The sequence below is a fragment of the Lithobates pipiens genome, unplaced genomic scaffold (genome assembly GCF_037356315.1).
Source record: "Lithobates pipiens isolate NorthernLeopardFrog02 unplaced genomic scaffold, aLitPip1_a1.2 Scaffold_22, whole genome shotgun sequence".
NCBI classification, from domain to species: Eukaryota; Metazoa; Chordata; class Amphibia; order Anura; family Ranidae; genus Lithobates; species Lithobates pipiens.
Genome location: NW_027507784.1, coordinates 311,317,677 through 311,341,313, shown reverse-complemented (window position 1 = coordinate 311,341,313; position 23,637 = coordinate 311,317,677). Strand labels below are relative to the sequence as shown.

General features: G+C 45.5%; 1 protein-coding gene across 2 annotated transcripts in view; it reads right to left on the bottom strand.

The window, feature by feature from the left end:
- The window catches only part of MEIOB (meiosis specific with OB-fold), a 97,673-nt gene extending 75,682 nt beyond the window's left edge, over positions 1 to 21,991 (bottom strand). The window contains exon 1 of one of the 2 annotated variants that reach the window (XM_077449390.1): positions 21,750 to 21,991. In XM_077449390.1, the coding sequence (XP_077305516.1) occupies positions 21,750 to 21,770 (21 nt within the window). In that variant the 5' untranslated portion in view covers positions 21,771 to 21,991. The remainder of the gene's footprint in view (positions 1 to 21,749) is intronic. The other variant, XM_077449389.1, reaches the window with a different exon arrangement.
- Between the last annotated feature and the right edge of the window lie 1,646 nt (positions 21,992 to 23,637).

The following is a 23,637-nucleotide window of genomic DNA, read 5'->3' as shown; positions in this document are numbered from 1 at the left end:
GTTTATATCGCAAAAAATAAAAATCGCAGAGGCAATCAAATACCATCAAAAGAAAGCTCTATTTGTGGGAAGAAAAGGACGCAAATTTTGTTTGGGTACAACATTGCATGACCGCGCAATTACCAGTTAAAGCAGCGCAGTGCCAAAGTGTAAAAAGACCTCTGGTCATTTACCAGCAAAATGGTCCGGTCTGAAAGTGGTTAAAATTCCCTCCCAAACTTGGGGTTATACACCGATAAATGCGGTAATGTACACAAGGTAGGGCCCGAAAGTGGATCAAGCCCAGGGGCCCCCACCACCCTAAGTCCTGCCCTGGTGACCTTGTCTGGGCACTGCTGGTCACTAATGGCAACACTCCAAATACACTATTCCTGTGTATTGTATGGGAGCTGCTCTGCTTTGTCATTGTGTTTTTTCTCACAACTGTCTTTCTGATGTATACACCCGCATTCGTCATTTTACTGTTAAACTGCCGCCCTCTGAACTCCTCTCATGCTCCGCACTCTTCTCCTGGACATACTCCCAGTTTACAGCCGGTAAACTCTTCTCCTACACATACTGTCGCCTGTGAATCGGCTGAGACAGCGACAGCTTGTCCATAGGAGTAGCAGAGATGTAATTCTCCGTAATGCCTGTAGATGGCAGTGCTGAGCTGATGACGTAACTGAGAATTCAGCCTCAAGATAAATAGAGAACTGTTATTTACTTGCCAGGAGTGGTGGCACGTGGCTTTAATCGCTGCCCTCCAAGAGGCGGAGTCTGTTGGCTTGCAGTATGTTCCATCAGTTCTCGTCCACCCAGTGCCAAGTCCATTAGGGTGTCCGTTGCTAGTGCTAATTTCAGCATTAGCATGGTGGCTTAAGACTCTATACCTTCCCCCTGCTGATCAGTGATGATTCCAATCGGGCTGACTAGTAAGTGTGTGTGCTAGCGTAAAAGTAGTCAATAGCCGACCTTGAACATTGACATAGTACTGTGATACACAGTCTCCTTTTTGGTTTTTTTACGTTTTGAGTTACAGATATATATATATATATAATTTTTTTTCCCTCTTATAAAAATAAAATAATATATATTTTATATATATATTTATATCTATATCTCTCCCTCTCTCTAGGTATATATTATATATATATATATATATATATATAATTTTTTTTCCCTCTTATAAAAATAAAATAATATATATTTTATATATATATTTATATCTATATCTCTCCCTCTCTCTAGGTATATATTATATATATATATATATATATACATTTTTTTATACAAACCATAAATATAATAGAAAATAAAAAATATTATGTTTAACATTTTTATTTATTATTTTATACCTCATTTATTTACATTTCTATTGTAGAGCAACCTGAATAATAATAAATAATAAAAATTTTAAAAAATAATGAATAAAAACCATATATATATATATATATATATATATATATATATAAAATAGAAAATAAATTGAAAATCAAAAAAATATATTTAAGGTTTTTATTATTTTATTACCAATGTTATCATTGGTAATAAAAAACATATGCAGAAGTGAACGCACACGTGAGTAGCGCCCGCATATGAAAACGGAGTTCAAACCACACATGTGAGGTATCGCCGCGATCAGTAGAGCGAGAGCAATAATTCTAGCTCCAGATCTCCCCTGTAACTCAAAACGTGCAACCTGTAGAATTTTTTAAACATCGCCTATGGAGATTTTTAAGGGTAAAAGTTTGTCGCCATTCCAAGACCGGCCGCAATTTTGAAGCGTGACATGTTGGGTATCAATTCACTCGACGTAACATTATCTTTCGTAATAAAAAAAAAAATTGGGCTAATTTTACTGTTGTCTTATTTTTTAATTAAAAAAAAAGTGAATTTTTTCCAAAAAAAAGTGTTCTTGTAAGACCGCTGCGCAAATACGGTGTGACAGAAAGCATTGCAATGACCGCCATTTTATTCTCTAGGGTGTTAGAAAATAAATTATAATGTTTTGGGGTTCTAAGCAATTTTCTAGGGGAAAAAAATGTTTTTCAAAAACAGGCTCGGTCCTTAAGTGGCATCCCCCCCCCCCCCCACATTTCCCGCTGTGACCTCTAGCAACCTGTCAGTAAGCATTAATGATATGCTGTAACCAATCGCAATGGCTGCCTGATCTGATACAGTAAACTGATTTTTAAGTCTATCTGCTATTTATTGTATGTCTCAGAGCAGGCGGAGAGATAAATTGTATAGGGGGGGGGCAAGAACATTTTTGCCCAGGGTCCAATCAATATTAAAAATGGCCCTGGGTAGGGATGAGCTTCGAGTTCGAGTCGGACTCATGTTCTACACGAACATTGCCTGTTGGCCTGTTCAGCGAACAGCGAACAATTTGGGCTGTTCGCAGCAAATTCGAAAAGCCGGAACACCCTATACAAGTCTATGGGAGAAATCTAAAGTGCTCATTTTAAAGGGTAATATGCAGGTTACTGTCCTAAAAAGTGTTTGGGGACCCGGGTCCTGCCCCAGGGGACATGGATCAATGCAAAAAAAAGTTTTAAAAACGGCCGTTTTTTCGGGAGCAGTTATTTTAATAATGATTAAAGTGAAACAATAAAAGTGTAATATTCCTTTAAATTTCGTAGCTGGGGGGTATCTATAGTATGCCTGTGAAGGGGCGCATGTTTCTGCTGCTTAGAACTGTCCCTGCACAAAGTGTCATTTGTGCAGGAAAAAAAGTCTTTTAAAATCACTTGCGGCTATTGTCGGGTCCCGTAATACAGAGAACACTCAATGAGTGTTCTCTGCATTAGCCGACAATTCATTCATTCATTGATAAAAAAAAAAAAAAAGCGTGGTTCCCCTAAATTCAAATAACCAGGCCCTTCAGGTCTGACATGGATATTAAGGGGAACCCCGCATCAAATTTAAAAAAAAATTGACGTGGGGGTCCCCCTAAAAATCCATATCAGACCCTTTATCCGAGCACGCAACCTGGCAGGCCACAGGAAAAGAGGGGGGGACGAGAGAGCGGCCCCCTCCCTCCTGAACCGTACCAGGCCACATACCCTCAACATTTGGGAGGATGCTTTGGGGGTCTGTGACCCCTCAAAGCACCTTGTCCCCATGTTGATAAGGACAAGGGCCTCATCCTCACAACCCTGGCCGTTGGTTGTGAGGGTCTGCGGGGCGGGGGGCTTATCAGAATCTGAAGCCCCCTTTAACAAGGGGACCCCCAGATCCCGGCCCCCCCCCTGTTTGAAATGGTAAGGGGGTACAAAAGTACCCCTACCATTTCACAAAAGAAAGTGTCAAAATGGTTAAATAAAACAAACACACTTTTGAAAAATTCCTTTATTAAAAATAAAAAAATAAAAAAAGAAGATTCCAGCGGTGCTAATCCACTCTTGCTATCCAGCGATGGGTCTCCGGGGTCCAGCGATGGATGATCATATCCAGCGACGGGGGATCTCTCAGTCCAGCGCTGTCCATACATCCTTCTTCTGTCTCCACTCCGGAGACACTGCAGAGATCCCAGCGCTGACGTTTCTTATATTAGGAGGGCGGGGCCACCTGTCACCTGACCCCGCCCCCTCTGATGCTGGAGAGGGAAGCCAGGGGTTCCCCAGTGACGTGTGGGTGACCCCGCCCCCTCTGATGTAACGCAGGTTTCCGTTACATCAGAGGGGGCGGGGTCACCCACACGTCACTGGGCCGGCTTCACGTCCACCGGCCCTTCCCTCTCCTCTGCCCCAGCCTCCCCTCCATGCTTGCCAGCAGGGTTAGAGCCTCTGCTCACGTATGAAACGCTCGTTTTTAAAAAGCAAGGGAGGGGGGTGGAGCACTAGGCTACACAGGCTTTAAAGTGCACTCTTTTTCAGATGCACACAGCCTATGGAGGAACACAGAGCTGACAGGCGCATGTGAGTGTGGAAGACACAGGCATTCCCAGGCACCAGACTGAGTCTTAGTAGCAGCGGCAGTTGCTGAACTACAGGGCTCAGCAGTCAGTGCATTTTTTTGTGGTACCTTTACCTTTTTTTCTTTTGCACTATGGGTAGAAGAGGTACAAGTGCCCCGAAGAATAGGGGCCCTAAGGGGTCCCCTTCAGGCTCTGAGGACTCCCCCTCTGCAGCACCTTGCCCCCCTGCAGGACCCGGGGAGACTGGCCAGAGAGAGCTGTCTGGGTCAGGGGCTGCAGCTGCTTCTGGCACTTCTGCCCCTGTGTACATTACACAGGAGGTTTTTTCCTCAACCATAAACGGTTTAGTGGAAAGATTAGTGGCCTTAATTACATCTTCACTCAGTGGAAGAAAACGCACTAGGCCCCCCTCTGTCACCCAGGACCCTCAGAGTGAGGAACTCTGGGGTAAAGGAGAGGAATCCCCCTCAGAGGATCGGGAGGAGACTGATGATTCCACTTATGAGGAATCTAGTGGAGAAGGGCCCTCTTCAGCTTCTCAGGATAAGAAGATCTTGGTGCAAATTCTTGCTGGATTGGTCCGCTCCACGTTTAAGTTACCCGTACCAGTCTGTCAGTTAATGAACCCACTTCTTCTCTGGGTTCACTGAAACCTCCTCAAACTGCACATGCTTTTCCTGTTCATGGTTTGCTGGAAAAGATTATCTATTCTGAGTGGGATCAATCAGATAAAAAATGTTTTCCTCCTAAAAAGTTTACTACGCTTTATCCTATGGAGGAAAAATTTACTAAGATGTGGGGTATACCTAGGGTTGCCACCTGTCCAGGATTCACCCGGACAGTTCGGGTTTGGAATCATGTGTCCAGGTTTTGGACTGTCTGAAACCCGGACACATTATTTAGACTGGACTATGGCTAGGGTTACTGACTGCAGTTGTCTCAGCTGAGAGTGTCTGTTACATTTTTTCCACACTGCCCAAAGCCAACACTAACAAACCTCCCCCCCCCCCCCCAAACACATACAGAGGGCAGAGGAGAGAGGGCTTGAACTGCACCTCTTCCCCCCACCTCTCTTTGTCTGCCCACACTCCAATCCCTGGTGCTGTGCCTCAGAAAAGGAAAGTGGGGGGGCCGGAAATTTGAAGTCCAGCAGCCTCAGATCCATCTGGATGAGAGGTGTTGACTGCCAAGGGGTGAGTGAGCTCACCATCCATCCCTTTCCGTGACTGAAGTCTTCCCCTTCTCCCTCTTGCCTCTGAGTGAGTACACCAAGGTAAATCGGGGTTCTCAGAGCACCCCTTACATCAGCTTTCCCCTTTACACCAGAGGCCACAGTGTTTCCCCTTACATCAGAGTTCTCAGTGTACACCCTCAGTATTCCCAGAGCATCCCTTATGTTAGAGTCCCCAGAGTTCTCCTTTACATCAGAGTCTGCAGAGTCCCCCCCTTACAGTAAAAGGGAACTCTGAGCTCAGATGTAAAAGGGGAACTCTGTGGACTCTGATGTAAAGGGGGACTCTTGTTATTAACTTCATATGATTAGAAATGTTATTTAGTAGCAAAATATATGTATGGGTGCGCGGCGCGCTCTGTGATCGGTGAGTCCACGAGACTCGCCTGATCACCGGTCCGTGCAAGGGGTCGATCCTGACCCCTTATCACGTGATCAGCTGTCAGCAAATGACAGCTGATCATGTGATATAATGGAGCCGGTAATCGGCTAGTATTCCTCCTCGCCGGTGGCCGTGATCGGGACATCAGTCCCGATCACGGCCAGCAATGCAAGCGACCACCTGCCCCCTGCCAGTGCCCACCTGCCCCCTGCAGTGCCATCCTGAATAAAAGTAAGTGCCCCCCATCAGTGCCACCCAGCAGTGCCCATAGTGCCCATAGTGCCACCCACAGTGCCACCCACAGTGCCACCCACAGTGCCACAATCTGCCTCAAAGGTGCTGCACCCCAGTGCCGCCCATCTGTGCCCAGCAGTGCTGCCCATCAGTGCCCAGCAGTGCTGCCCATCAGTGCCCAGCAGTGCCACCTATCAGAGCCACCTATCAGTGCCACCTATCAGTGCCCATCAGTTCCATCTATCAGTGGTACCTATCAGTGCCCATCCGTGCCACCCATCCGTGCCACCCATCCGTGCCATCTTATCTGTGCCCATCTTTGCCCATTAGTGCCGCCTTATCTGTGCCCATCGGTGCCGCCTTATCTGTGCCTATTAGTGCCGCCTTAACTATGCCTATCAGTGCCCACCAGTGCAGCCTATCAGTGCCCACCAATGCAGCCTATCAGTGCCCACCAATGCAGCCCATCAGTGCCCACCAATGCAGCCTAGCAGTGCCCACCAATGCAGCCCATCAGTGCCCACCAATGCAGCCTAGCAGTGCCGCCTAATCAGCGCACTTCAATGAAGGAGAAAAATGACCCGTTTGCAAAAACTATTAAAACATGATTTTTTTTTTGCATTTTTTTGTTTGTTTAGCAAAAAATAAAACTCCGAGCTGTAACTAAATACCACCAAAAGAAAGCTCTATTTGTGGGAAAAAAATGATAAAAATGTCATTTGGGTACAGTGTTGTATGCCCGCGCAATTGTCATTCAAAGTGCGACAGCGCTGAAAGCTGAAAATTGGTCTGGGACTGAGGGGGGTTTAAGTGCCCAGTAGTGCTTTCTCCAGTGCTACGGTCATCAGCCTCCAGGCAGTCACGACGGCCTCCTCCGTCGGGCTCAAAGGTTAAAAGTCAACCCCAGGGACAAAAGAAGTGCTGGGGGAGAAGGTCATCAAGACAAAATGCTAAGACCTCCTTATGAAGGGGCGCCCCCGCTCACTCCAGTGGGGTGGGGGGGAGACTACTAAAGTTCTCAGGGCTCTGGCAGGAGGAATTTCGGGACAAATGGGTGATCTCCACAATAACTCTAGGTTACAAACTAGAATTCAGAAAATTCCCTTCTCCTGGTTTCCTCAGATCAAATGTACCCAGAGACCCAGAGAAAAAGAAGTCTCTCCTTCTAGCATTGGAGCGACTATTGTCACAAAAAGTTATCCTGGTAGTTCCCATGCAAGAGCAGGGAATGGGGTTTTATTCAAACCTTTTCACTGTACCAAAGCCAACCGGAGATGTCAGACCCATTCTAGATCTCAAAGATCTAAACCGATTTCTAAAGATACGGTCCTTTCGCATGGAATCGATCCGATCGGTAGTTTCCATCCTGCAAGGAGGAGAACTGCTGGCGTCAATAGACATCAAGGATGGGTACCTGCATGTACCTATTTTCCCTGCTCATCAAAAATTCCTGCATTTCGAAGCAGAAAAAGCCCACTTTCAGTTTGTAGCTCTGCCTTTCGGGCTAACTACTGCACCTTAGGTGTTTACAAAGATCTTGGCCCCTCCTCTGGCCAGATTAATAGCCCAAGGTATAACAATAATAGCATACCTAGACGACTTGCTCTTGATAGACCGGTCGGTAGCCCGCCTGGACCAAAATTTGGTCACCACAATCAACTACCTGGAACACCTAGGTTGGGTTCTCAGCTTAGAGAAGTCTTGGGTGAACAACAACTTTAAAGTAGCAGATGGCGAATACCTCCATTTTGTTCCATTTTCTCCTTCACAGAGTCCAACAGTTCCAGCAAGGATTCAGGACCTTCTTCCGCTTCCTCTTCCTCCTCTGGAGGAGTTTTTACAAGCATTTCCTTAACCAGTTCCCGACCGGCGCATGCCGATGTACGTCGGCAGAATGGCACGGGCAGGCATATGGGCGTACATGTACGTCCATTTCTATTTGCCATCCTGCCATAGCGTGTGCGCCGCCGGCGGCACGCTCGCATGCTGGTCAGGACCCCTGTGAGTCTGGTCGCGGGTCCTGCGGACTCGATCGCCGCGGGGATACCCGCGATCATCTCACGGGTAGGCTGAACGGGGAGATGCCATTGTAAACAGCATCTCCCCATTCTGCCTAGCAACAAGTGACACTGATCTCTGCAGCCCCCCACAGTTAGTAACACACCCCTAGGACACACTTAACCCCTACACTGCCACCCCCTGGTTAACCCCTTCACTGCCAGTTTCATTAACACAGGAATCGCTGCATTTGTATAGCACTGATTGCTGTATAAATGACAATGGTCCCAAGAATGTGTCAAAAATGTCCGATGTGTCCGCCATAATGTCGCAGTCACAATAAAAATCGCCGATCACCGCCATTACTAGTAAAAAAAAAAAAATATTAATAAAAATGCCATAAAACTATCTCATATTTTGTAAACGCTATAAATTTTGCGCAAACCAATCAATAATCACCTATTGGCATTTTTTTTTACCAAAAATATGTAAAAGAATACGTATCGGCCTAAACTGAGGGAAAAAAATGTTTTTTTTAAAATATTTTTTGGGGGGGTATTTATTATAACAAAAAGTAAAAAATAATGTGTTTTTTTCAAAATTGACGCTCTATTTTTGTTTATAGATCGAAAAATAAAAAACGCAGGGGTGATCAATTTTGTTTGGGAGCCACGTCGAACAACCGCGCAATTGTCAGTTAAAGCCAGCAAAAGTGGTTAAAAAAAAAAAAAAGTCAGTGCATGCTATAGTCAGGCTGCTTATCTTTGTACTAAAGAGCATGCGGTCAAATGCGTTTGCAAATATGTGCCCCTGATTTTAACGCATACTGTTAGGTTAATTTGGTTGGTAAGCTGACTGGTTGGTTAGTTGAGCTGGGAATTTCTCTGGTTGTGTTTTGCATGTGTTGCCCTTCCATGGTCTCCTTGCTGTGAAGGCCAGTTATAGGTGGGGGCAGGGGCCATTTTGTTTGTTAATAATGGGGGGGGAATATTGATGAGGGGACATCTTTCCTACCATTGTGCTATATGCTGGGTGTTCAGTGTTCCACTGTGCCTTTAGCCCCTTAAGGACCGCCTCACGCAGATATACTGTGGCAGGGAGTCTCTACTGTGCGAAATCACGTACCTCTAGGTGATTTTATGCACAGGGTCTGGGGTGATGCCAGCAACTTGCTTCTGCTGTGATTGGACACAGCAGGAGCCAATCAGCAGGTCCGACACAAGCGATGTCTGCGAGGACCCGCCGATCATTCACAGGAGAGGTAGAGCGGTGGTCTGCCTATGTAAACAAGGCAGATCGTCGTTCTGTCCTTCCCTGCCAGTGTCAATAGTACAGTGAGAGTGCTTTTTTTCTTTAACACTGATCACTGTATTAGTCACTGGTCCCCAAAAAAGTGTCAGTCTTCCAACTTGTCCGTTGCAATGTCGCAGTCCCGCTAAAAATCACTGATCGCCGCTAGTTACTAGTAAAAGATAAATAAATAAATGAATGAAAATTCCATAAAATAGCCTATAGTTTGTAGATGCTATACTTATGCACAAATCAATCAATATATACTTATTGGGATTTTTTAACCAAAAAATATGTACCAAAATACATATTGGCCTAAATTGATGAATAAATTAGATTTTTTAGATTTTTTTTTTATTGGGCATGTTTTATAGCAGAAATTAAAAAAGGACATAAATTGTATTTGGGTACAGCACGACACAACCACAAAATTGGCAGTTAAAGTAATGCAGTGCAATGGCCTGGTCATGAAGGGGGTAAATCTTCCGGGGCTTAAGGAGGATTGGGCTACCTCCAGGCCCACCTGCTCCCTGTCTATCCATTAGAATGCATGTGCTTCCACTGTGGGCACTCTCATAAATTTACAGGAGTTAGCCTAGGTTCACACTGGTACGATTTGGCATGCAATTTGGCGTGTGAAAACCGCATGCCAAATCGGCGGCTATTGCCAGCAATGGCACAGTCCGAATCGGTGCAGCACAGACTTTGGGCTGCTGCACCGATTGCCAAAAGTAGTTTCTGTACTACTTTTGGTGACTTTGTATAGACATCTGTGCAGGAACCCGCATAGATGTCTGTCAAATCGCCCCCCAACACACCCCCCCCCCCCCCCCCCCCCCCGCAGCAGGACAGCATTGCCCGGTTGAAATCATGCGAGTTCAGCTGAACTAACACAATTTCTAACCCACAGCAATGTGAACCCAGGCTTAGGACTGCGAGTAATACAGGATGCTGTGAAGAGGTCTTGCAGCTTACGCATGCGTTTGCAAATGTGCACTAAGGATGAGCTCAGGCGTGTTCGCAACTCCACGTGCCCGCACCTGCCAGGTAGCTGACACTTTGCAGCGCTAATCACAGACAGTGAGACATTTCGGAATCTGTGCATGCGCGGATCGGAAATGTCTCACTGCCTGTGATCAGCACTGCGGAGTGACAGCTTCCTGGCGGGCGCGGGCACGTGGAGTTGCGAACACACCTGAGCTCATCCTTAGTGCTAACTAAAACCCTGTTTTTAAAGTATACTGTTAGACCGGTTAATTTGGTAGGTAAGCTGACTGGTTGGTGAGTTGAACTGGGAATTTCTCTGGTTTTGTCTTGCATCAATCCAGGGCCGTCTTTAATATTGATTGGACCCTGGGCAAAAAAATTCTTGCCCCCCCCCATTCAATCTCACTCTCCCCCTGCTCCAAGACATAAAAGAAATTGCAGCTAGACTTAAAATCAGTTTACTATATCAGATCAGGCAGCAATTACGATTGGTTGCCAGCGGTTACAGCATATCATTACTGCTTACTGACTGGTTGCTAGAGATTACAGCACACATTTCAGCTCACTGATTAGTTGCTAGAGGTTGCAGCAAATGATTTCCGCTTGTTAATTGGTTGCTAGAGATTACAGTACAGTATTACTTCTCACTAATTGGTTGCTAGAGGTTACAGCACATCATCTCCTCACTGCAGGGGGGCATGATATACATATGAATTACACCTTTATTTACATATCAATGCCGCTGGCTGCAGCTACTTACTTTTGAATGCTGCTGCTATTTACATATGAATGCCGGTTATTTACATGTAAACACAGGGTCTGCAGGGGAGTCACCTGTACACAACAATAGGGCAGAGCTGGGCAGCATTAGTAGCAGCACTTCACACTGAGATATCGGGACACAGCACAGGACTAAAACCTCAAGGGACGAGGGAATTTAAACTGGGATAGTTGGCAAGAATGCCGGGGCTCTGGGTGACCTTCAGGGCTGGACTTACCATTGGGCTTGACTGGGCTCAAGCCCATGGGCCCCACCCAATAGGGCGCCCCACAGGCCCTGCCAAGATACATAACCGAGTGTACTCGGCTCAGCTCCGCTCACAGTCACGCCCAGTCCCGCCCTATGATGGACATAACACAGGGACTGTTAGCCAAGCTGAGTATACTCGGCTACTCTCGGCTCCGCTTGGGACTGCTAGAGGACCCGAAAGCCGCCGAGATACACAGGACTCTGCATCTCGGCGGCGCCATTTTTAAACTTCAAGACTGCAATGACAAGGCTGCAAATGACACTGGACAAGGCTGGAGATGGATGGGCAAGGCTGCGGATGAACACTGATAAGGCTGCATTGATGGGCATTTAAATGTAAGTATTTTCCTTAAACTTCCCTCCTAAAAGTTTCTTTCCTTAACCACTTGCCGACCGCCGCACGCCGATGTACGTCGGCAGAATGGCACGGGCAGGCATAAGGACATACATGTACGTCCTTTGCCTCCCGCGGGTCGGGGGCCCGATCGGGCCCCCGCCCGGTGCCTGCGGCGGTCGGTTTTCGTTCGGGAGCGATCCCGGACGAGGGGACGGCCATTCATTCATGGCCACCCCCTCGCGATCGCTCCCGACGAATGGAAATCCCCGGTGACATCACTTCCTCTCCTGTAATGTAAACACAGGAGAGGAAGTGATGTATTCTCTCCTCCGTGTCGGTATTTTTCGTTCCGACACGGAGGAGAGCGGATCGGTGAGTTGCACCAACACACCCCACACACAGTAGAACATGCCAGGCACACTCACACCCCCCCTTTACCCCCCGATCACCCCCCCAATTACCCCTGCCCCCCAGTCACAGTGACACCAATGCCATTTTTTTTTTTTTTTTGCATTGGTGTCATTTGTGACTGTAATAACTGTTAGGGCAGTTAGGGTTAGCCCCCTTTAGTTCTAATGTACCCCCCTAACCCCCCCAATAAAGGTTTAACCCCGTGATCACCCCCCGTTGCCAGTGTCACTAAGGCTGGGTTCACATTGCAGCGGTTTATGAGAACGAATGTGATTCGCACCGCACTGCAGTGCAAATCACATCCGATCTCTGTGCGATTCGAGTTCAGCCATTCGCCGCACCCGCCACACCCGCCACACCCGCCGCAAATTCGCACGGGACCCTTTTTTTGGCCCGCAGCAGAATCGGATCGCATGGGTGTTCACACCATGCGATCCGAGTTTGCAGATCGCACTGCGATATGCGAACTGATCTGGGGGTGTCAGTAACATTTCACTGACACTCCCAGCAGTTCGCATAGGGCAGTGTGAACTGCCGCCCGGGAGGCATGCGATGCGGGAACCCGCCGCGGATTCGCGGCGTTTCCGCATCGCTCCAGTGTGAACCCAGCCTAATAAGCGATCATTTTTCTGATCGCCGTATTAGTGTCACAGGTGACGCTAGTTAGGCAGGTAGGTATTTAGGTTCGCCGCAACTTTTTATAGCGCCAGGGACCCCCATATACTACCGCATAAAGCCCCCTGATTGCCCCCTAGTTAACCCTTTCACCAGTGATCACCATATAACTGTTACAGGTGACGCTGGTTGGTTAGTTATTTTTTTATAGTTTCAGGGCACCCGCCATTTATTACCTAATAAAGGTTTAACCCCCTGATCACCCGGCGGGTGTCATTTGTGACTAATAACTGTTAGGGCAGTTAGGGTTAGCCCCCTTTAGTTCTAAGGTACCCCCCCAACCCCCCCAATAAAGGTTTAACCCCGTGATCACCCCCCGTCGCCAGTGTCACTAAGGCTGGGTTCACATTGCAGCGGTTTATGAGAACGGATGTGATTCGCACCGCACTGCAGTGCAAATCACATCCGATCTCTGTGCGATTCGAGTTCAGCTATACAGATAGTATGGCTGAATTCGTGTCGCACCCGCCGCACCCGCCGCAAACTCGCACGGGACCCTTTTTTTGGTCCGCAGCAGAATCGGATCGCATGGGTGTTCACACCATGCGATCCAAGTTTGCAGATCGCACTGCGATATGCGAACTGATCTGGGGGTGTCATTAACATTTCACTGACACTCCCAGCAGTTCGCATAGGGCAGTGTGAACTGCCGCCGGGAGGCATGCGATGCGGGAACCCGCCGCGCATTCGTGGCGTTCCCGCATCGCTCCAGTGTGAACCCAGCCTAATAAGCGATCGTTTTTCTGATCGCTGTATTAGTGTCACAGGTGACGCTAGTTAGGCAGGTAGGTATTTAGGTTCGCCGCAGCTTTTTATAGCGCCAGGGACCCCCATATACTACCGCATAAAGCCCCCTGATTGCCCCCTAGTTAACCCTTTCACCAGTGATCACCATATAACTGTTACAGGTGACGCTGGTTGGTTAGTTATTTTTTTATAGTTTCAGGGCACCCGCCATTTATTACCTAGTCTCACTAGTGTACCCCTAAATTTAGGGGTGTCTACTTTCTAAAATGGGGTCATTTGGGGGGGGGGGGGTTTGTGCCATCTTGGCATTTTATGGCCTTCAAAACTGTAACGCCCTTAGAAAGCCTGAAGGCGGTGCTTGGTTTTCGGGGCCCCGTACGCGGCTAGGCTCCCAAAAAGTCCCACATATGTGGTATCCCCGTACTCAGGAGAAGCAGCAGAATTTATTTTGGGGTGTCATTTCACATACGCCCATAGCATGTGTGAGCAATATATCATTTAGTGACAACTTTGTGTAAAAAAAAAAAAAAAATTTTTTTTTTGTCATTATTCAATCGCTTGAGGCAAAAAAATAAAATATTCAATGGGCTCAACATGCCTCTTATCAATTTCCTTAGGGGGTCTACTTTCCAAAATGGGGTCATTTGGGGGGGTTTTGTACTGCCCTGCCATTTTAGCACCTCAAGAAATGAGATAGGCAGTCGTAAACTAAAAGCTGCGTAAATTCCAGAAAACGTACCTTAGTTTGTAGATGTGACAACTTTTGCGCAAACCAATAAATATACAATTATTGACTTTTTTTTTACCAAAGACATGTGGCTGAATACATTTTGGCCTAAATGTATGACTAAAATTGAGTTTATTGGATTTTTCTAATAACAAAAAGTAGAAAATATCATTTTTTTTCAAAATTTGCGGTCTTTTTACGTTTATATCGCAAAAAATAAAAATCGCAGAGGCAATCAAATACCATCAAAAGAAAGCTCTATTTGTGGGAAGAAAAGGACGCAAATTTTGTTTGGGTACAACATTGCATGACCGCGCAATTACCAGTTAAAGCAGCGCAGTGCCAAAGTGTAAAAAGACCTCTGGTCATTTACCAGCAAAATGGTCCGGTCTGAAAGTGGTTAAAAGACTTTTTTTCCTGCACAAATGACACTTTGTGCAGCGACAGTTCTAAGCAGCAGAAACATGCGCCCCTTCACAGGCATACTATAGATACCCCCCAGCTACGAAATTTAAAGGCATATTACACTTTTATTGTTTCACTTTAATCATTATTAAAATCACTGCTCCCGAAAAAACGGCAGTTTTTAAAACTTTTTTTTGCATTGATCCATGTCCCCTGGGGCAGGACCCGGGTCCCCAAACACTTTTTAGGACAGTAACCTGCATATTACCCTTTACAATTTGCACTTTAGATTTCTCCCATAGACTTGTATAGGGTGTTCCGGCTTTTCGAATTTGCTGCGAACAGCCCAAATTGTTCACTGTTCGCTGAACAGGCCAACAGGCAATGTTCGTGTAGAACATGAGTCCGAGTCGAACTCGAAGCTCATCCCTACCCAGGGCCGTTTTTAATATTGATTGGACCCTGGGCAAAAATGTTCTTGCCCCCCCCCCATACAATTTATCTCTCCGCCTGCTCTGAGACATACAATAAATAGCAGATAGACTTAAAAATCAGTTTACTGTATCAGATCAGGCAGCCATTGCGATTGGTTACAGCATATCATTAATGCTTACTGACAGGTTGCTAGAGGTCACAGCGGGAAATGTGGGGGGGGGGGGGGGATGCCACTTAAGGACCGAGCCTGTTTTTGAAAAACATTTTTTTTTCCTAGAAAATTGCTTAGAACCCCAAAACATTATAATTTATTTTCTAACACCCTAGAGAATAAAATGGCAGTCATTGCAATGCTTTCTGTCACACCGTATTTGCGCAGCGGTCTTACAAGAACACTTTTTTTTGGAAAAAATTCACTTTTTTTTTTAATTAAAAAATAAGACAACAGTAAAATCAGCCCAATTTTTTTTTTATTACGAAAGATAATGTTACGTCGAGTGAATTGATACCCAACATGTCACGCTTCAAAATTGCGGCCGATCTTGGAATGGCGACAAACTTTTACCCTAAAAAATCTCCATAGGCGACGTTTAAAAAATTCTACAGGTTGCACGTTTTGAGTTACAGAGGAGGTCTGGGGCTAGAATTATTGCTCTCGCTCTACTGATCGCGGCGATACCTCACATGTGTGGTTTGAACTCCGTTTTCATATGCGGGTGCTACTCACGTATGCGTTCACTTCTGCATATGTTTTTTTATTGCCAATGATAACATTGGTAATAAAATAATAAAAACCTTAAATATATTTTTTTGATTTTCAATTTATTTTCTATTTTTATATATATATATATATATATATATATATATATATATATATATATATATATATATATATATATATTATATTTATGGTTTTTATTCATTATTTTTTTAAATTTTTATTATTTATTATTATTCAGGTTGCTCTACAATTTATTTTCTATTATATTTATGGTTTGTATAAAAAAAAGTATATATATATATATATATATATATATATATATATATATATATATATATATAATATATACCTAGAGAGAGGGAGAGATATAGATATAAATATATATATAAAATATATATTATTTTATTTTTATAAGAGGGAAAAAAAATTATATATATATATATATATATATCTGTAACTCAAAACGGAAAAAAAACAAAAAGGAGACTGTGTATCACAGTATTATCTCAATGTTCAACGTCGGCTATTCACTACTTTTTTGCTAGCACACACACTACTAGTCAGCCCGATTGGAATCATCACCGATCAGCAGTGGGACTAGTGGAGAGTCGTGAGCCACCATGCTAATGCTGAAACTAGCACTAGCAACGGACACCCTAATGGACTTGGCACTGGGTGGACGAGAACTCATGGACATACGCAAAAGCCAACAGACTCCGCCTCTTGGAGGGCGGCAAGTAAAGCCACGTGCCACCACTCCTGGCAAGTAAATAACAGTTCTCTGTTTATCTTGAGGCTGAATTCTCAGTTACGTCAGTTACGTCAGTTACGTCATCAGCTCAGCACTGCCATCTACAGGCAATACGGAGAATTACATCTCTACTACTCCTATGGACAAGCTGTCGCTGTCTCGGCCGATTCACAGGCGACAGTATGTATAGGAGAAGAGTTTACCGGGTGTAAACTGGGAGTATGTCCAGGAGAAGAGTGCGGAGCATGAGAGGAGTTCAGAGGGCGGCAGTTTAACAGTAAAATGACGAATGCCGGTGTATACATCAGAAAGACAAGTTGTGAGAAAAAACACAATGACAAAGCAGAGCAGCTCCCATACAATACACAGGAATAGTGTATTTGGAGTGTTGCCATTAGTGACCAGCAGTGCCCAGACAAGGTCACCAGGGCAGGACTTAGGGCCGCTTCACACTGCGGGCGATGCGAGGCGACACCGACTTGCCTCGCCGCGACCTGCCACGACCTCAGCGGCAACTTGAAAATGACTTCTGTATAGAAGTCAATGCAAGTTGCCCCCGAGGTCGCCCAAAAGTAGTACAGGAACCTTTTTTCTGAGTCGGAGCGACTCGAGTCGCTCCTCTCAGAACGGTTCCATAGTACAGAACGGGGGCGACTTGTCAGATCGCGGCAAGGCAAGTCGTGTCGCCTCGCATCGCCCGCAGTGTGAACCGGCTCTTAGGGTGGTGGGGGCCCCTGGGCTTGATCCACTTTTCGGGCCCTACCTTGTGTACATTACCGCATTTATCGGCGTATAACCCCAAGTTTGGGAGGGAATTTTAAGGAAAGAAACTTTTAGGAGGGAAGTTTAAGGGGGACGTACTAAAAGGAATGACAGAATGGAATGCCCATAGACTTTAACAGGGAGATGGAATGCCCATAGAGAATAATGGAACAAAGTGGAATGCCCATAGAGAATAATGGAACAAAGTGGAATGCCCATAGAGAATAATGGAAAAAAAATTCAGTTTGTGACAGACTCTTTTGACATATAAATGTTTTTTTTTTTTTTAAAGACCTACTTTTAAATATCAGTGGCCATGTTTAATATTGAGATTCGATGGGATTAATGTTGTTTTTTATGGCATAACAAAGGTAAATGACAGAGTGGAATGCCCATAGAGTATAATGGGAGGTCAAATATAAACTCATTTGCAGGCAAATCTGAGTGACATGGCAATTTATCCTTTACCACAACTGTTCCTCATGTAGAGTAGCAGATTGTAAGATTGAGATTATTTGGGATTACAGCTGTTTTATATTGAATTACAAACATATGACAGGGTGGAATGCCCATAGAGTATAATGGGAAGCAAGGTGTGACCTGGAGTCAGAACCATTGGTCATATCAGATCAATCTTTAGCAGACATATTCTCTATGTCCAGTGGTGATGTCCAAAATTCAAATTAAATGGGATTATTATTGGTTTCTATGGAATGACAGATAAATAATAAAAAGGAATGCCCATAGAGTATCATGGGGAGCAAGATGTGACCTGGAGTCAAAACCATTGGTCATATCAGATCATTCTTTAGCAGACATACTCTCTATGTTTGTTAGTGATGTACAAAATTCACATTAAGTGAATTTTTAAACGATTTACTTCCCATTATATTCTATGGGCATTCCACTCTGTCATATGTCTTGTCATTCCATATAAAACAAAAATAATCCCATTTAATTTCAAATTTGGACATCACTGCTGCAAATAGAGGGTATGTCTGCTAAAGAATGATCTGATATGACCAATGGTTTTGACTCCAGGTCACATCTTGCTTCCCATTATTCTCTATGGGCATTCCACCCTGTGATATGTATGCCATTCCATAGAAACCAATAATAATCCCACTTAATGTGAATTTTGGACATCACCACTGGACATAGAGGGTATGTCTGCTAAAGATTGATGTGATATGACCAATGGTTTTGACTCCAGGTCACATCTTGCTCCCCATGATACTCTATGGGCATTCCTTTTTATTATTAATCTGTCATTCCATAGAAAAAAATAATAATCCCACTTAATCTGAATTTTGGACATCACCACTGGACATAGAGAGTATGTCTGCTAAAGATTGATCTGATATGACCAATGGTTTTGACTCCAGGTCACATCTTGCTTCCCATTATACTCTATGGGCATTTCTTTATATTTTTTATCTGTCATTCCATAGAAAATAATCTCAACCTTACAATCTGCTACTCTACTTGAGGAACAGCTGTGGTAAAGGATAAATTGCTATGTCACTCAGATTTGCCTGAAAATGAGTTTAGATTTTATTTCCCATTATACTCTATGGGCATTCCATTCTGTCATATGTCTTGTCATTCCATATAAAACAATAATAATCCCGTTTAGTTTGAAATTTGGACATCACTGCTGGACATAGAGAGTATGTCTGCTAAAGATTGATCTGATATGACCAATGGTTCTGACTCCAGGTCACACCTTGCTTCCCATTATACTCTATGGGCATTCCACTCTGTCATATGTATGTCCAGGGGCGTAACTATAGGGGGTGCAGCAGTCGCGACCGCAACCGGGCCCTTTGATGCAGGGGGCCCATGCAGCCCCCTCTACATATGGACGGCAGCAGCATAGGCAGCTAGCACACACTATTACATACCCCCTCCATATCCCCGTGGGGACAGGGACCCCTTCTCATCTGGGGGCAGTAACTTCATCTGCCCTGGAGAAAAGGACCTCATCTCTTCTGGGGACGGGGACCCAATCCTGCCTAGGGACAGTCCCCCAATGGGGCACCTAAAAATGTAAAAAAATAAATAAATAAAAACTGCTGATACCAGTGGTGGAACTACAGGGTTCACAAAGGTCATACCTGTGACCACGCCCTGGAGTTCCACCGTCGGACTCGGAGGGAAGGGCCCTGGCTGGGGTTCAGGGGGGCCCTTCATGGTTTCTTGCATCGGGGCCCTGAAGGTTCTAGTTACGCCACTGTGTATGTCATTCCATAGAAACCAATAATAATCCCACCTAATGTGAATTTTGGACATCACCACTGGATATAGAGAATATGTCTGCTAAAGATTGATGTGATATGACCAATGGTTTTGACTCCAGGTCACACCTTGCTTCCCATTATACTCTATGGGCATTCCACCCTGTCATATGTTTGTAATTCAATATAAAACAGCTGTAATCCCAAACAATCTCAATCTTACAATCTGCTACTCTACATGAGGAACAGCTGTGGTAAAGGATAAATTGCCATGTCACTCAGATTTGCCTGCAAATGAGTTTATATTTGACTTCCCATTATACTCTATGGGCATTCCACTCTTTCATTTACCTTTGTTATGCCATAAAAAACAACATTAATCCCATCTAATCTCAATATTAAACATGGCCACTGATATTTAAAAGTAGGTCTTTAAAAAAAAAAAAAAACATTTATATGTCAAAAGAGTCTGTCACAAACTGATTTTTTTTTCCATGATTCTCTATGGGCATTCCACTTTGTTCCATTATTCTCTATGGGCATTCCACTTTGTTCCATTATTCTCTATGGGCATTCCATCTCCCTGTTAAAGTCTATGGGCATTCCATTCTGTCATTCCTTTTAGTACGTCACGTTTAAGGAAAATACATTTAAATGCCCATCAATGCAGCCTTATCAGTGTTCATCCGCAGCCTTGCCCATCCATCTGCAGCCTTGTCCAGTGTCATTTGCAGCCTTGTCATTGCAGTCTTGAAGTTTAAAAATGGCGCCGCCGAGATGCAGAGTCCTGTGTATCTCGGCGGCTCTCGGGTCCTCTAGCAGTCCCAAGCGGAGCCGAGAGTAGCCGAGTATACTCAGCTTGGCTAACAGTCCCTGTGTTATGTCCATCATAGGGCGGGACTGGGCGTGACTGTGAGCGGAGCTGAGCCGAGTACACTCGGTTATGTATCTTGGCAGGGCCTGTGGGGCCCCCTATTGGGTGGGGCCCATGGGCTTGAGCCCAGTCAAGCCCAATGGTAAGTCCAGCCCTGGCAGCATGACACCAAAATCTTTTAGCTTCCTTTAAGAGTGATTATCTTAGCATTGCTGTAAGGGATATTTTTCGCACTGTCCACCAATGTAAGGGACATTCTCCCCATTGACCTCCAATACAAGGAGCATTCTTCTCAATGACCAACAATGTAAGAAGCATCTTCCCACTACCCACCAATGTAAGGGGTAGTGTTCCCAATGATCAACAATGTACGGGAATTTTTCCCACTGAGGCTTAAAAATGTTTTCAATCGTTCTTCAGGTGGAGAAACACAGAGAAAGATTATGTATTGGTTTAACAACTGCATTTCCACAAATGTATTGAATGATGTATTCTACTTTTAGGGCAACTCACACTTAAAATCTTAGAATAATGCAGATATGAGCTATACTCTTTGCAACACCAAGGTTAAAGCGGAGTTCCACCCACATTTGGCATGTAATTTTTTTTGGGGGGGGGAAGTGGTACCTTGTTTTTAGAGGGACTTCCTGTCCCACTTCCTGCTTCCATCTCTTGGCCACCTAGGTGACTCCTCCTCTCTCACTCCCTCTTTGCAATCTTCTGGGACACATTACGGGTCCCAGAAGATTGTCTGGCCACAAGCAGAGTGCAGTGTGACTCGCACGTGCGCAGTGCGTGCCCGGCCATGAACCCGCAAGCTGTCACTGGCAAGCACACTGTTGGATAGGATAATTTGGTCGGTTGGCAGATTGGTTGGCGAGTTGAGCTATGGAATGTTCTTTTTTTGTCTTTCATGCGTTTTCCCTTCCATGTGCTCTTTGCTGTGAAGGCCAGTTATAGGTGGGGGCAGTGTCCAGTTTTTTGTTACTGGTGTAAATATGGTCCAGGGACACACTGGGCACCTTCGTTGCCACTGTGTTATTGCTGGGTGTCAAGTGTGCTCCTGTTCCTTTAAGGGGGATTGGGCTGCCTCCAGGCCCACCTGCCCCTCATCTATCCATTTATTGCATGTGCTTCCATTGTGGAGACGCTCATAAATTCAGTAGCATTAAGCACTGCAAGCAATACGCAGGGTGCCGTGAAGAGGCCTTGCAGCTTACGCAATGCGTTTGCAAATGCGTGCTAACTAAACCCCTGTTTTTAACGCAGACTGTTGGGCAGGTTCATTTGGTTGGCTGGCAGACTGGTTGGTGAGTTGAGCTATGTATTTCAAGCAGTTAAAAAAACGAGCATATATGCAACGTATATCCACCCTGGGATACAAACCGACAGCCTCAAGGGGTCAGCGGGTGTGGTAACGTTGCAAGCATGGACTCCACCCAACGTGTTTCGTGAAAGATCACATCATCTGAGGCACCACATAATGGCTACAGAGGACTCTCCTTCCCTCTAATGGGAGTCTCAGTCCTGCTTAGGATGGACTTATTATTGCCCATAACTTAAAGGGGGCCCAACATCCACCCCCCATCATCCAGTAGGGTTTGTTGGACTCACCTGCATTGTTCGGCTTCCCATATAATGTTGTCAGTCGCAGGTGCAAGGGGTATTTATATCTGTGCTTCTCGATCAAGCAATGTTGTTAGAATGTGAGCTAAGACGGAAGAAACGTTAAAATAAAATCTTAGATTTATCATAAGTACTGCAATTCTGAAGATAGTACCTGGACCTTGACCTAGATATACTTGGCTGAGCTCAGCTGGGGGCCTCAGTATTTAATAAAGCAAGAGAAACGAGAAAACAGCGCAAACCCCTGGTGTATTAAAAAGATTCAAAAGCTTTATTAAGCTATGGAGACTCCGAAAGTCTCCAAAGATGAACGGCGCCTGCGCACTTGCTAGTACCTTCTGCCCTGAGTCCAGGTTCAAGCCCCAACATGCAAGTAGACATACTGTAGCACTTAGTAACAGGGCCCCTTGTGGGCTCGCTTCACTCGCCACGCTTCGGGCACGGCCTCGCTTTGCTCGCCAATTTTTTATTCTAGCTCCACTATGTCCACTTGGATGGTGGGGCTTGAACCTGGACTCAGTGTGCGGGCGCTGTTCATCTTCGGCGACCTTCGGCGTCTCCTTGTCCTCTGTACTGCACAAGTGCAGTACAGGGAAGACATTATCCGACGGAGGACAGTATTCGACACAACACCGACTCCTCCGTGATGGTTTCCCTGGCTCATCCCACTCCCTCCTCACGGCTTTCTCATACCATCCTGAATAGAGACTCTAGTCCCTGGCTCACACTTGGCCCTTCCTCCCTCACGATCTGTCAGTATTTTAGTAGCTTTGTTTGTGAATGCCCAAAAACTTTTTGAAAAACATTGAGCAGTATATTCAGGGCCAGTGCTACCACTAGGCAAAGTTGGCAGCCACCTAGTGTGCACCGCTGCTAGGGTCCAGCCACGGCCACTGGACTGCTGATGTTCCCCACCAGGGTCGCCATCAGGAGAAGCGGCTGTCAAAGAAAGCCTCCATGAAATTCTCTAGCAGGTCTGCCTCCCTCAGGTCCTGATTGGTGGCTCTCACAGAGATCATGTGGGTACTGCTGGTTCTTGGGCACGGAAGCCTGGCAGTTCAGTGAAGCTGGAACAGGGGCTGCTCTTCACGCTTCTCCTCAGCCTCCTAGGGCCCCCTGGGTCCCTCCACTCCATCATGACTTGCACCCCAATGCTCCGGCAGGCTCTATCCTCATCATCACCAGCACAGGAGGTACAGTAGGGTATCTGGATCGATGCAGCGGGCTGGTATGTTCACCTGACCTGACTGATAATCCCCGCACCGTTCCTGGCTGCGGATCCTGAGCCCCAGCACACAGCCCGACCGGCTAGACCGGGTTCACTTGGAAGTAGCATTCTGCTCTATGTCTGTCCCAGACTGCCACTCACATCCAGTCCTGTTCGCTCCACATTCCCGTTTATTGGAGGAGGACTCCTCCAGCTGTACGTCCACTCCGCTCCTCTGTACACCTTCACTTTTCTGCTAGGACCTCCAACACACTCAGCCTATCCATATACTATCCTAGCCCATCCGTATACTACACTTGGTCATCCGTATACTACCCTAGCCCATCCGTATACTAGCCTAGCCCGTCTGTATACTAGCCTAGCCTGTCCGTATACCACCCTAGCCTGTCCATATACCACCCTAGCCTGTCTATATATGACCTTAACCTGTCCATATACTACCCTGTCTGTATACTACCCTAGCCTGTCTATATAATACCATAGCCTGTCTGTATTCTACTCTATATATTACCCTAACCTTTCCATATACTACCCTAGCCTGTCCGTATACTACCCTTGCCTGTCCGTACACTACCCTAGCCTGTCTATATAATACCCTAGCCTGTCCATATACCACCCTAGCCTGTCTATATATAGCATTAACCTATC